Here is a 15749-nt window from a genome sequence, read left to right on the forward strand (position 1 = left end):
AGTTATTAGAAATGAGTTATTAAAACTATTATGATTATATGTGTGTAGAAAAAATTCTCCTTTAAACAGAAATTGGGGAAAAATATACATGAGGGCTAATAATTCAGGAGGACTAATTCAATGGGTCTGAGCGGAAGAAATCAAATGGATATAATAAACACGTGAAGAGAGTAACTGTCAACTCGCACGGCTAGCCTCCGAACAAGACTGATATAAGAGTCCCAACAACACTGACCTGGTTAGCAAGCGCCCTTGGGAGGAGGAATTAGCATGTGAATGCAGAACTAAACGAAGATGGGTTTGGCAGGGAGAACAAATCCTATGAGACTGCATGGTAAAAGACTCCTAAAATCTGCACGGCTTGCTTGTAAAACTGCCTAAAACTGGAAAAATAAACCGACTAGGCCTCTGTGAGCACCTCCATGACAGGTCCTCGTTTTATGCAAATGAGCTGCAATCAGCATTCTTTAATTAGTCAAGGAGAAAATGAGAGCTGAGGAATTAAATTGGCTGTGTGAAAACAAGGAGATAAATACCAGCACCAGTGAGCTGGAGAGTATTTCTCCGCACATTTTTCATAAATGAGGATAAACCTGGGAGGAAGCTAATCGTTCGCATTTCCTATTTTCAATGGGGAAAAGGATTAAAGAGCAGGTCATATGGTCTTATTATTGCGTTAGAGTCTCCAACAAAATGTTTAAATACATCTTTCAAGAGTTCGCCCTTAGCTGAGGATTGATTATAGAGCTTGTTTGGCATGCTGTCCCGGGAGAGAGCCCTGAACTCGTGAGATCCTCGAGCCCGGGGCTCCCCCCGTTGCAGGGCGAGAGGGAAGTCCGAGTTCAGGTAGGTCTCGAGTACTCCCCTGCTTGATAATGTTGGAAGTAGATTTAAATGCAATGAAGTGTCTATGCCAGGGGTCACCAAACTTGTTCCTGGAGGGCCGGTGTCCTGCAGATTTTAGCTCCAACCCTAATCAAACACACCTGAACAAGCTAATCAAGGTCTTATTAGATATACTTGAAACACCCAGGCAGGTGTGTTCAGGCAAGTTAGAGCTAAAACCTGCAGGGACACCGGCCCTCCTGGCCCGAGATTGGTGACCCCTGGTCTATGCTGTCAATTTAGATCTGTCAATTTACTTATGTTACATGTTTTTGGTCTGTGGGAGGAAACCGGAGAGCCCGGTGAAAACACACGCAGACACGAGGAGAACATGCAAACTCCGCACAGAAACGCCGACCTGGCCAGGCAGAGTTCGAGCCGGTGGAATTCTTGCTGTGCGGCCGTACTGCTAACCACTAGGCCTCCGTGCTGCCCTGACAAGGAAATGGGAGGAGTAGGAGTGGATGGGGGGATTCTTCAAGACGAAGATGGTTGAGGTAAGATACTCTGGTTATTTATAGTGGTTAAGGAGTCGTCTGATTGGTAAATCAGTGTTGACTAATGTGGACCAGGTGCTATCAATCATAAGCGCGTGCTCCTCTCGAAATTAGTTTATAAATAAACTTCACTAGGTCAGAAAGCATTGTGTATTATATCAGAATACAGTGCTTCCCATAAGTTTGAAATATACTTGCAGTGGTAGCCGGAGTCACTTAAACAGTTAACTAAACGTGGCAAACAAAACATTATTTATTTTTTAATAATAATTGAATTTATTATGACACTATTATACACTGTTTCTGTTCCATGGGTTAGAGTAAAAAAAAGACTGTTGAAGTACAATCCGCTTCTCTTTATCAAGTTCAAGCCAAACTTAAATGCCAAAGCATTTTAGATATAAAATATCCTATGTACTGTAATATAGCCTAATGACATTCATTCATTTTCTTTTCAGCTTAGTTCCATTATTAACCGGGGTCACCACAGCGGAATGAACCGCCAACTTATCCAGCACATTTTTTACGCAGCGGATGCCCTTCTAGCTGTAACCCATCTCTGGGAAACATCCATACAAACTCATTCACACTCATACACTACGCACAATTTAGCCTACCTAATTCACCTGTACCACATCTTTGGACTGTGATGGAAATTGGAGAAATATACCCGAATGCAGGGAGAACATCCAAACTCTACACAGAAATGCCAACCGACCCAGCTTAGGCTCGAACCAGCGTCCTTCTTGCTGTGAGCCGACACCACTACCTACTGCGCCACCGCGTCGCCTCAATTATTATATTACATAATTTGATAAGAAGTACGGATCAGAATATTTGTTTTTTTTTTTATAAACATATCTGTTATATATTTATTTATCTGGATGTAAATTAATTTCACCCATATGTTCACATTTTACTATAAAAATATATTTGTAAGATTAAAGTAGACATTTAAATAGCATTTATTGTGCTTTCTACACTCTCAAAAATAAAGGTACAAGAGCTGTCCCTGGGGCAGTATCTTTTTAAAAGATACATGTTTGTACCCAAATAGTCCACAGTGGTACCTAAAAGGTGCATTTTAGTACCCAAATGTACCTAAAAAGTATCTTTGAGGTACCATTATGGACCCTTCAAGTGGAAATATATACAGTTGAAGTCAGAATTATTAGCCCCCCTGAATTATTAGTGCCCCTGTTTATTTTTTTTTTACCAATTTCTGTTTAATGGAGGAAAGATTGTTTCAGCACATTTCTAAGCATAATAGTTTTAAAAACGTATTTCTAATAACTGATTTATTTTATCTTTGCCATGATGACAGTCAATAATATTTGACTAGATATTTTTCAAGACACTTCTATACAGCTTAAAGTGACATTTAAAGGCTTAACTAGGTTAATTAGGTTAACTAGGCAGGTTAGGGTAATTAGGCAAGTTATTGTATCACGATGATTTGTTCTGTAGACTATTGAAAAAAATTAGCTTAAAGGGGGCTAATAATTTTGTCCCAAAAATGTTTTTTAAAAAATTAATAACTGATTTTATTCTAGCCGAAATAAAACAAATAAGACTTTCTCCAGAAGAACAAATATTATCAGACATACTGTGAAAATTTCCTTGCTCTGTTAAAAGTAATTTGGGAAATATTTAAAAAAATCAAATCAAATCAAAAGGGGGCCAATAATTCTGACTTCAACTGTACCTTTTAGAAAGGTACTGCCCCAGTGACAGCCCCTGCACCTTTATTTCAGAGAGTGTACTGTATATACAATCCCTTTTGTCAATTTAACTCGAAGCCAAACTGGTGTGCCTTTCATTTACAGTAATTACATCTGTAATCCTTACATAATATGGCATCTGAGTTCAACAAGTGCCTATTGTCATAAGATGAAAAGCTCTTAGCGATGAGCACTTGAATGTCTTCTTCTAGCTGAAATTACAATTACATTCTCAACTTATCAAGCAAACTACCTCCATGCCAGCAGAACAGTCTGTTCTCTTAAACATTATATAAAGGCTGTGTTTTCAGACTAAAGCTTCTGTTTACTGTACACCTATCCTTTTGCAGAAAGGGCCCTTTTCAGATCGCAAAGGTCTATAATGTAACGCTTTGTCCTATCTACACACCATAAAAGTTATTTGTCCAAAATCTGCAACTGTGACGTGCAAAATTTCCATTTTAGAAACCATTTTTATTTCAGCGACGTGGCGGCAAAACAAAAGCATAAACTACTATGACAAAGACCATCTCAGGTACTGATTATGTGCCTTATCCAGCGTTAAACGCTCCCTATTTGAGTTTAAATACCGTTTTATGTGACATTTTTGGCTCGCTTCCACTGAGTGGTGCGATACGGTACGATATTCTGTCGTGTTTAGTGCGGCGTTACGTCACGTCACGTGTTGTTAGGACACTATTTCTGCATAGCACTACAACATTTACGAATTTAAAAAGGAGGCGTGGCACCTAACCCCACCCCTAAACCCAACCATCATTGGGGGATACGCAAATCGTACTAAACTGTACGAATTAGATCGTACGAATTTGTACGAATTAGCCACTAAATGAAAAAGTTACGAATTGCGATTGTGTTGGAAAGCTAAGTTGCTGCCGGAAGTGGTGTTAGTGAGGCCAGCAGGGGGCGCTCAACCTGCGGTCTGTGTGGGTCCTAATGCCCCAGTATAGTGACAGGGACTCTATACTGTTCAGTGAGCGCCGTCTTTCTGGTGAGACGTTAAACTGAGGTCCCGACTCTCTGTGGTCGTTAAAAATCCCAGGATGTCCTTCGAAAAGAGTAGGGGTTTAAGCCCGGCTTCCTGGCCAAATCTACCCACTGGACTCTGTCCATCATGGCCTCCTAACCATCCCCATATTCCAATTGGCTTCATTACTGTCTCCTTTCCACCAATCAGCTGGTGTGTGGTGTGCGGTCATTGTGTAAAGCGCTTTGAGTGCCCAGAAAAGCGCTATATAAATGTAAGGAATTATTATTACTATTATTACTATCACGTCACGTGTTGTTAGGACACTATTTCTGCATTGCACTACAACATTAATAATCCAATTAAATTAGTAATTAAATGCACTTCCCAGTACTGGGTTGCAGCTGAAAGGGCATCCACTACGTAAAACAAATGCTGGAATAGTTGGCGGTTCATTCCACTATGGCAACCTCTGATAAATAAGGGACTATGTCAAAAGGAAAACGAATGATAAATGAATTAATTAAGTAAGGCACAAAACAGCAATGCATCATTTTTATTTGCATGATTCCTTTGGTGAATCGTTCCGAATATCCCACAGACAGCACTGCACTCTGAATGCACATACTTGATGTAAAATATCTTAGTAAAAGTGCAATCATTTCTGAAACCCAATTATTGAATTGCACCCCAGCGCCAAACCTCATCGTAATGCCTAACAGTGATTTGGTTTGTCATTTGTGGCTTGCGTTTTAGGGAATCCAAATCCTCTAAAGTACACAGAGCATCTGGCTGATAGCGTGCAGCATGAATGAGCAGCCTAAATACAGTATCCCAACAGTACTCAGCATTGTAGAGAGCGCTTTGCCATGCGCCGTGACTGAGATTCGCACATCTAGGTCAAGAGCTCTTTCAGTGTGAGTAAGACTGGGTGGAAATTCCCCTGATTCCACACTGACTGTAAAAGGAAACTCTGTATTTGAGGGGTAAACTTCCGAATTGCTAGCGTCGGGTTGTGAATTGAAGAAGAGACAGACCTGGAAACTTTTCTGGTCTCTTCAAAGCAAAATCCTTTAATGAGAACTCAGCGTTGCTGTGTCGTTCACCAAAAAATCTGAACTACTGCAGCCTGGCGCTCAGTTAACCCTTGTGTGCTGTTGGGGATGTTTTCATCCACTCTGGGCTTAATTTGGCCACAACTTTCTTTGAGTTTCAGCAAATGGAATAACTTTTGGTGACATCTTTTTTTGACACATATTTTCGGGAAATGCTTTGGGATTTTTTTAGAAGCTCAACAATACACTTAAATTGGCTACCCTTTCGTTATGTTGGTGGCTGTTTTTGCCCCATTGACTTTCATTATAACCGCATTTTTTGATTGCAAAACCACGACACCAACAGTAAAAATGACAAATTTTACCTGTTCCCAAAAGGAAAAATCACCAACAATCAAGATTGCATGATTATGTGGTGTCATGGCTTTGCAATCAAAAAAATGCGGTTATAATGAAAGTCAATGGGGCAAAAACAGCCACCAACATAACAAAAGGGTAGTCAATTTGAACAGTTCACAAGGGTTACAAACACAATTTAGGGGATGCTGCTTATTAATAGAAACAAGTTTGGTTAAAAAATCTTGTCTCTGGGTAATTTGTTAGACAAAAGACACAGCCGTGCCTCGATCTTACAATTTGCATAACTTTAGAAAAATGATACTGTCTCTTACACATGCACTGAAAAAAAGTTTTTGCAAAATTGTAGCAGACAGTTTATTTGTGTTTAATTTAAACAAACAAATTAAATTTAGTAATGTTCAACGTAATATATTTGTTTAAATTCAGCATAAACAAATTGTTTACAACCACTTGACTTAAAAAAATTAAGTTAATTCAAGGAATCATTTTTAATATTTTTTTTTCAGTCTAGGCAGTCAAACCTGATCCATCAGAATGATTTTTGCTGCTTGACTTATTTAAAATGAGCTAAAACTACACAATTCTGGAGATTTCTTTTTTGGGGGGGAAACTCATTCATTTATTTTCCTTCGGCTAAGTCCCTAAAACATATCAGTACCTAAAAACTACAAAAGTGTTCCTCTTAAAATGTGTAGGTACTAATATATACGTTTGAGGTCCCTAAATGGACTCTTCAAGTACAAATGTGTACCTTTTGAAAAGGTACCAGCCCAGTGACAGCTCGTAAACCTTTATTTCTGAGAGTGTACAACTTACACAAATTTAGCAAATGCATTCTTTATAAGCTTCCCATTAAAAAACAACCAGCTACAACGGCTGCTTGAGGGTTGTAGCTTTAGATTGATATAAAGTTTATCAAGATTACTTGTGTTCTTTTTGATGTAATCTATTCGTAAACATTGAAATGTGCAAAAACAGTGTCCTAGTGCATCCACGTTCTGACCCTGGCTAAGAGGTTCTCTAAAAGAAGTTGGGTGCAGATGATTTAGTTTAAGAAACTATAATAGATTTTTCAATAGACCAGAACAAAGCTGGTCTATTCTCCAGCGCAGAGTGCATTATTTATGCGCCTCGCTTACACACTGCTTAATACACACAAGATGTAGAGCAATACGCAAATATCTTTACAAATGAAAAAAAATTTGAAATATTAAAGATATATATATATATATATATATATATATATATATATATATATATATATATATATATATATACAACTGGCTCTTAAAGAGAGAGATGAGACTTTCAAAACACACCTATAACTCATTAAGAAAATAACCTCAACTCTTTTAGACCATGCGCCACGGCGCAAAGCGGATTTTTCCTCCCTAATATTGGCAAAAGTGGATTCTGACACAACCTTAATGCGTTTGCGCCCTGCGCTTTGCACTTTGCACATAGATCGTCAAAATAGAGCCCTTAGTGCTGCTGTACTAGTTCAGCATTCTTTTGATGACGCCGAGTTTCCTATTTAAGGATTCTGCTTTGAAGATACCTGAAAGTTCTCCCTGGTTTTTGGTTCATCTTTCACAACGCATGGCATCTTTTTTTATTTTAAGAAGAAAAAATCATAATTCCAGACTAACTTTTTAAAGAGTTTTAGTCAATAGCTGTATATCCACATATTAAAATGTGACGAATCACATTTACATTTCTCACAAAAAACTAGTGAAGTTTGCTTTTATTTGCTATGTTTCCATCCACCCATTTTTATGTACATTGTGAGCTATCGCATAAAAACGCTTAACGGAAAAGCCAATATGCACATAAACTTTTAAAATGTGCATTAAAAAAACGTATGCGCACAACTGAGTAGTGAAAAAATGTACATAAACTATTATGGAAACACATTTACTGAATACATTCCAGCATGATGGCAGAAATGCACAAACTGGAGGAAAAATACACCCTGATGAATCTGCATACAGCTGTGGAAAATGCTCAGTTTCTCTGAACTTACTTTCGATTTACTACTAGTGAGTTTGAGTAAAATGTTAATAATTGTTTTCTTTAATAAATTTCTTCAAAATTTCATATAAAAATATTGTTATTAAGATGTTTTATGGCACATTTTAGCCTGGTTGCCCATTGACAACTTTATGCTTTTGTCTGAGAGGAAAGAGTTATGTAAACATCTATTAAAAGTCTCCTTTTTTATGTGGGTTTAGAATAATATCAATCAGTCAGAGTAAATGAAGAAAGAATGTTATTATATGGCTGAACAATTCTTTTAATGAGAAATGCTTTAATAGTTGATGATGTTGATTTTTCTCTCGGAGGCCACAGAAGGTAAAGTAAAGTACACCTTCATCTGAACTCCGAGGTACTAGACAACCCTACACATACACACACATGCATGCACACACACACACACACACACACACACACAAAATCAATCAGCAATTCTAACCACTCAACATCAAATACTAATCATCATCTCACCCTTCAGAATAACCCTTAACACTACTTCTGGGAACCAAATCAAGAGAAAAAAATAATGTTTGTACAAAGGTGGATCTTAAATGACCTATAGACAATGACCAAAATCTTTGATCAAAACACTTCAAGACAGTAATTTAGGGTGTGTTCACACTTGGCACGTTTGGTTTGATTAAAACAAACTTTGGTGCAACTGGTATGCTAGATTTATTTGAAGATTTGTGTTAGGTTTACTTGAATATGTGTACCATACACTCTCAGAAATAAAGGTACAGTCACTGGGGCAGTGCATTTTCAAATGATACATATTTGTACCCAAAGGGTCCACTGTGGTACCTCAATGGCGTATATTACTGCTCAAATGTACCAAAAAATTACCTTTGAGGTACCATTATAGACCCTTCAGGTACAAATGTGTACCTTTTGGAAAGGTACTGCCCCAGTGACAGCTCCTGTACCTTTATTTCTGAGAGTGTCATGAGTCATGATGCGCATCAAGAATGCTGCTTGAGTGCTGTGAAAGGATGGATCTCAATCCACTTCTCAACAAAATTGGCTGAAATATAAACTGAAGACTTCTAAACTAATCTATAAACATTAAGTGACACCAAAAACTGCTTGTGCAAACTACTTAAGATAAATAGCTAAGATCATACATGCGTTTATCTGATCTAGAATGGACTATTGTAATGTGTTCCATCTCATTGTAAGAGCTCCATGGGTCCATTATAGTTCTGTCCATGTGTTATGAATGCAGCTATACAGCAGATGTTTATTTACACAATGATTGAAATTTTAATACTGTGTTGAGTTCTGACCTGGTACAAGCACTAACATATACACAGTGTTGTTTTGAAAGTTCAATCACAACAAATATACATCATAAAACATGTATGAATTTAATAATAACTTAGACTTGTTATAGCATGTATATAACCCAGGCTCATTCTGAAAATGTACCACTATATACATTTCTGGAGAGTGCCAAATACGTCCCAGGAGCTACGTTTCTATTGCAGTTTTTGTTTTCGCGAACCCACTAGAGGCCACTGTATGCTTTTTGAAATCTCATATTTCTCATGAGTGCTATTCTCGCCTACTGTTCTCATGTAGATCCATTAGAGGCCGCTTTCTACTGACTGAATGACTGACTGACTGAATGACTGACTGACTGATTAATTGATCGATTAATCCACCCTCCTCCTTCCCTAAACCCAACCAATAGTGTTTTCAAAAGCACCAACTGACCAGCGCTCACCCACTTCTCTAAACCCAACCGACAGTTTAAAAAGCAATCCAGAAAAAGAAAAGCCCTCGTCTGATTTTTTTACAGCGTTTTCAGATTTTACCGCAGTCTCACTCTGTTTTTTACTTTATTTGAATTTTTTTCTGTTTTTGTCTTACCAGCTTTCTAGAACCGTTCTTCACTGGACTCGAACCCTGTCAACTTCTCTCTGAGTCTCAAGTCCGCCGATGTACATGACAAGCTAACTAGACAAACTGCTAGAAACCTATCCACGGTCAGCTAGTAAGCACAAAAAGTAGCGACGTCATACCTTCCCATAGCGTTTGTTTTAAAGACGATATGCAGCCATTTGTACTTCTGGCTACATAATTCGCAATCTTATTCATTCATTCATTCATTTTCTTTTTGGCTTAGTCCCTTTATTAATCTTTGGTCGCCACAGCGGAATGAACTGCCAACTTATCCAGCACATGTCTTTACGCAGCAGATGCCCTTCCAGCTGCAACCCATCACTGGGAAACCTATACACACTCATTCGCACACACATACACTATGGACAATTTAGCTTACCCAATTTGCCTATACCGCATGTCTTTGGACTTGTGGGGTACACCGGAGCACCTGGAGGAAACCCACACCAACATAGGGAGAACATGCAAACTCCACACATAAATGCCAACTGACCGAGGCTCGAACCAGCGACCTTCTTGCTGTGAGGCGACAACACTACCAACTGCACCACCGCGTCGCCAATTCGCAATGTCCTGAAATGTATATAGGGCTACGTTTTCAGAACGAGCATATGTTGCATAACCACACTGCAACTCTCTGATAATTGCAAGTGCTTCTCTAATCCTCACAAGTGTCTTCTAAATGAGTAAATGGTGGTGGGGTGAAAGGACTCCCTCATACAATTGTAAAGCTCTTTGGGTTTACGGCAAATGTGTTATATAAATGTGCCTTACTTACTAAATGTATCTCTAATCAAATCCGTTTTAAAAATTGTTCATATTTTATAAGTTTAATGATTGGACTAAATGCAGCATTGTTTTTTTCTACCCGCAAGTATGAACACTTATAATGTAAGCAGTAAACATGTCACTACACATAACTAGTTGGTTCGTACCTCCTGCCAGGATCTGCTGCTCCAGCTCCGCCATCTGCTTCCTGTAAGCTCTCAGTGCTGCCTCTTTGAATGTGGGACGTATCCTTTTTTTGGGTGGTGCTTCTTGCACAGGAACCTCTGTAACATTTTTATTCTCATCCTCTTGCTCTACGGTCTCTTTTACCACATCTTCTCCTTTAATTTCAGATGTTTCCTGAACCTCCCGCACCTCCTCTTTGACCTCCTCCTGTTCCTCTGTCTCTGCTTCCGGTTCCTCGGTTTCTTCAACATAATCCACTAAACTAACCTCATATTCTGCTGTGTCTTCAGTCATAGGATTGTCATCGTAGTCCTCACTGTATTCCTCATCATACTGTTCATCGAGGCTGCAATCATATTCCAGTACAAGGTTGGCGTCTTGAGAGAGATCATACTCCTGTGAGACATTGTATTCCTCTTCTTGGTACTGTTCCTCGGGTTCGTTTGCGTTTGTTCTGTTTTCCAGATTGGCTAGCACTTGTTCCATCACCTCAACATAATGCGTTTCATTGTCCACAGGTTGCTCAGCAGGTTGTTGCTGTTGTTGTTCCTCTTCTTCTGCCTTGTAATAGAAAGGTTCTGTGTAGACGTCAGAATCAATGGTTGTACTGGAGCTATTGGCTGTGGATGTGGTTCTGAACCGGCCCATGAACGAGGTGTTGCTGGTTTCTTCAACCGGTGCGCTAGTACTCTGGGAACCTTTATTCCACACAAAATCCAAAGCTGACTTTGCTCTTTGCAGGGTGGATCCAAATCCCCCAAAGCCGAAGGTTTTCTCGCTGAGGTCGATGCTGAGCCTGCTACTCCAGGATTTGGGGACATCCTCAACCTTCTCATTTCTAATCTCACTCTGGCTCCGGTACATAGCTGAGGATTTCTGGTTCTGCTGGAGGTGGTGGTTCACATCTTGTCGCTGCAAAGTTTGTGGAGCTGATTCAGGTTTAGCTTGGATCTTCTTGGTTTTAGGCTTCTTTTCGGTTTGCTGTTCAACCACAGGTTTAGATACTGATACTGGTACTGGTTTTGGAATGGGTTCAATCACTGGTTCTGGTTCTGGTTCTGGTTCTTGTTCAGGTTCTGGTTCAGGTTCTGGTTCAGGTTCTAGTTCAGGTTCTAGTTCAGGTTCTGGCTGTGGCATTGGTTCTCGTTCTTGTTTAATCATTGGTTCAATCACAGCCTCAACTTCAGGTTCTAACTCAGGTTCTAAAAACTCAGGCTCCATGTCTATATCTTGGTCTCCTGTCTCAGGAGTGCTATCTAGTGTCAAGAACGTCTCACCTTCAAATTGCAAATCAACCTCAAGACACTTAATAATTTTTTCAGGGAAACCAGGGTTAGCTGCTGGGTCAAATGGGCTACTGATTTCAGAGATTATGTTCTGTTCAGTTGAGGCATCCAAACCTGAATCAGCACCTTGTTCAAGGTGATGCCAGTCTTTCCATGGCGAGAGGTCACCCTGCAGCGATAGCTGGGAGCCGCTGTAATGGCTCCTGTCTCCTGATATGCAAACAAGACCATTACTTACACCACTGTCAATAGTCTCTGTGGTTTCAACTTCATTATGTTCCACATAAGGTCGATCTTGGCTCAGAGTTTGACTGGGGGGACTGGCGTACCAGGAGGACGCCATGTCTTCTTGCTTACGCTGCCAAAGCTCCTGATCTGAGGACGAAAGCAAAGAGCAGCCATTGACTCTGGTGAAATACTGACTCTCTGAGAAGTCCTCAGAGTAAGACTGGCAAAGTTTAGAGCAGTCTGATTCAGATCGGCTAAGTTTGGGAGTGGAGTAGTCGCTCTGAGACAGCCATCCAGGTGTAATGTCAGAGTAGTAGGACTTGCTTTGCTTGTCGGGGTCATCGTAGGCTGTGTTATCCGCATAGTGTACAGAATATGGAGAGTCATCACCCATTCTTCTGTGATCGTGGGATTTTTTCTTGTCCGATTTACTTTTTGGAAGTGGTTTGGACACAATTGCATATTTGTTCTTGTTTAACTCATCAAGCTCTTTGTCGCTTTCCATGGAGTCCCAGTCATCACTTTCAGCCTTGTCTTTAGCCGAGACCTTGATGTCCATGCTTTCGTATGTCTGAGATGAAGCTATCGGCTTTTCTCTCTTTTCTTTCGAGTCGTGTGCTAGACTGTCAGTGGAGATGGATATTCCAGTCCCTTTAAGCTTATAACATTTTTTCAAAACTAAATCTCTGTCTTGCGGGCTTGCAAATATAACTATAATTGGTCGTGGTTTAGCATTGTAACATTCTCTTTGTTGCCCCAGCCGATGGGCTAGTTCAATTTTAAATGCCTTACGTGCATCAATGAAACCCATTTTCTCTTTTAGGATCTGATAGATAAGTTCTTCGGTTTTTTCGTACTTCTCCTCAGGCACATTTAGAAATCTCAGAGTAGCTTTGTTGCTCTGTTGGCTGATCTGTCGGATGTAATCATGAATGTCTCGAGTCTCGCGTCTGGACTGCACGAAACCTGAACGGAGCTGCTCGATTTCACTCTGCACCACCTCCACACTGCTGGAGATCTCATCGATGGAGCTTTTGAGGGCGTTTACATGCCCTCGCAGTTCTGAGAGCTCGGACTCGATCTGACTGATTCCCTGAAGCTCCTTGAAAATCATCTCCATCACATCCTGAGTCTGACTGATGCATCCCGTGGAGCTAGATCCTGGCTCCAGGGTAGTGGTTTTCTGGTGTCGGCCGGCCCTGTCCAAAGATTTGCTTCGAATGCCAAGAGTTTTTCTCCAATTGCTGGCCTCCGAGTCTGAGGACACGCATTCTTGGCTCTTCTTCCATTTCCTTAGCTTTTTCAAGGCGCCCAATCGGAGGGTGTGGAGACTGCTGCGCTCTCCACGTTCCCCCTCCGAGCTGCCATCGGAGGGCGCCAAACTAATCAAACTCTTCCGATTCCTTCTTACTGGCATCGTGTAAGCTTTTTGTTCATCGAATCTATGGACAAGTTTTGCCTCGTTCAGAGAGTCAGAGTAATCGCTATCAATTGACAAGACCTCATGAAATTCATTGTTCAGAAACAGGGCATTTTTGGGCAGTCCGTTGGCAATTGCTACGCGGTAACTGAATGTTGGCGAGAGAGAAGAACAGTCGGTTTTGCCGTCATCCTCTTCAAGAGATATATTGCGTGTGGATGAGCATTTGGAGATTTTTTTAACTGTGCTTTTTAGTGTGGTGGAGAACGTCGGGTTGCGAGCGTGCAATTCAGGGGACGTCGATTTGGGTTCTTTTTTGTTTTCGCTGCTCTCTTTCTTCTTGGTGGTAGTTGCCAGTTTCTTTGTAAACATTCCTTTGCAAATCTTTACAATGTAAGACGATAGCTTTTTGAAATGGGCAGAAACCATGGAGGGCGATGGTTCAGCAGTTTTGCACTCCGGATGCAGCGAAGCAAAACTGGTCTCGAATCCAGCAGTGCTCGACAGGGAAGCACACAGACACTTATGAGTTTTGATAGTCAACCCTGAGGTATAAAAGCGTCTAGAGAAGAAGTGACCTCAGAAGCGGTTGTGCAGAGTCGAAATCATCGCACATCCTCAGTGAGGGAAATATTCAAGGCTGTTCTTCAGAAGAGGCCTCATTTCTCTGTAAAAAAAGAAAGAAAAAGGGGCACGTTAGAGGCACTGAAGGTCAACATGTAAAATGCATCTCTCTGAATGTTACACTGCACAACGTGTCACTGAACAATTTATTCTAGAGCCTGTTTCGTTTGAAGGCAGACAATGCAATTTATCGGATTTAGATGTGTCAAAATTGCAGGAAAATTCTGGGAAATCAAAGCAAACAATATTTTGAGAAAAATAAGTATACTTTTTTAATCGTTAAGACTTTACAACAAGTTTTCATTATGCATTTACTATTTATTATACAGAATTATTAGCCCCCTCGCATTATTAGCCCCGTTGATTTTTTCCCCAACTTCTGTTTAACGGAGAGAATTTTTCCAACACATTTCAAAACATAATAGTTTTAATAACTAACAACTAATTTATTTTCTCTTTGCCATGATGACAGTAAATAATAGTTGACTAGATATTTTTTAAGCAACTTCTATACAGCTTAAAGTGACATTTAAAGGCTTAACTAGGTTAATTTGGTTAACTAGGCAGGTTAGGGTAATTAGGCAAGTTATTGTATAATGATGGTTTGTTCTGTAGACTATCGAAAAAAAAATTAGCTTAAAGGGGCTAATAATTTTGTCCTTAAAATAGTGTCTAAAAAATTAAAACTGCTTTTATTCTAGCCAAAATAAAACAAATAAGGCTTTTTCCAGAAGAAAAAATATTATCAGACATACTGTGAAAATTTCCTTGCTCTGTTAAACATAATTTGAGAAATTTAAACAAAAAAAGTAAAAATTTAAGGGGGGCTAATAATTCTGACTTCTACTGTATATGTATGTATACACACACACACACACACACACACACACACACACACACACGATGAACAATACATTTATTACAATATTTATTCATTTTTGTTAACAATAATTAATTAAAATAAAGCCAATAATTCTAAGCTCTTAACAATTCACAGTGCATTAACTAATGCTAACAGTCACAACTTTAGATTTTAAGAATGCATTAGAAAATACTGAACAATGAGTAATAAAAGAGTGCACGTGATGAACAACCATGTATGTCCAAAACAAATATAATTGAGTCAACTATGTGACATTAACTGTATGTGTGAACTTTGTGTACAGAAACAGTTTGGGGATATTTTCATGTAACCAAGAGTCTGCATTTTAAACATTAAAATTGCAACACATGAAAATGGGATAAAACGTTTATGTCCACTAAGAAGAATGGAGATGCCGCTTGCTGTCATGTCTGCTTTAGACATTAAAAGGCAAACCCTTGGCAAAAAAAGGACAAGAACAAATTGAAGGACAGAGTAAGGAAAGCTTTGAGGGGTGCTGGGAAACCTTATTTGAACCAAAAAGGAGAAGAGGACCGTATTTGTGATGTGATTTCTCTCTCTCTCTGAATGCGCTCAATCTCCTAGTCCCTTTATTAATCTAGGGTCTCCACAGCGGAATGAACCTCCAACTTATTCAGCATAAGTTTTACAAAGCAGATGCCCTTCCAGCCACAACCCAAGACTGGGAAACAGCAATACACTAAGAACAATTTAACTTATTCAATTCCCCTATAGTGCATGTTTTTGGACTGTGAGGGAAACCCGAGCACCCAGAGAAAACCCATGTCAACGGGGAGAACATGCAAACTCCACACAGAAATGCCAATGGACCCAGCCGGGGTTAAAACCAGTGACTTTCTTGCTGTGAGGCAATCATGCTATCCACTGCGCCACCGTGACGCCCAAGACCAA

General features: G+C 39.7%; 1 protein-coding gene across 4 annotated transcripts in view; it reads right to left on the reverse strand.

Moving 5' to 3' along the window:
- Nucleotides 1-15749, reverse strand: part of unc13c (unc-13 homolog C (C. elegans)) — a 321746-nt gene that overhangs the window by 293209 nt on the left and 12788 nt on the right. For all 4 annotated transcript variants that reach the window (XM_073930154.1, XM_073930152.1, XM_073930153.1 and 1 more), the window contains exon 2: nucleotides 10378-13997. In XM_073930154.1, the coding sequence (XP_073786255.1) occupies nucleotides 10378-13759 (3382 nt within the window). In that variant the 5' untranslated portion in view covers nucleotides 13760-13997. The remainder of the gene's footprint in view (nucleotides 1-10377; nucleotides 13998-15749) is intronic.

Source organism: Danio rerio, chromosome 18 (genome assembly GCF_049306965.1).
Source record: "Danio rerio strain Tuebingen ecotype United States chromosome 18, GRCz12tu, whole genome shotgun sequence".
Classification (NCBI taxonomy): Eukaryota; Metazoa; Chordata; class Actinopteri; order Cypriniformes; family Danionidae; genus Danio; species Danio rerio.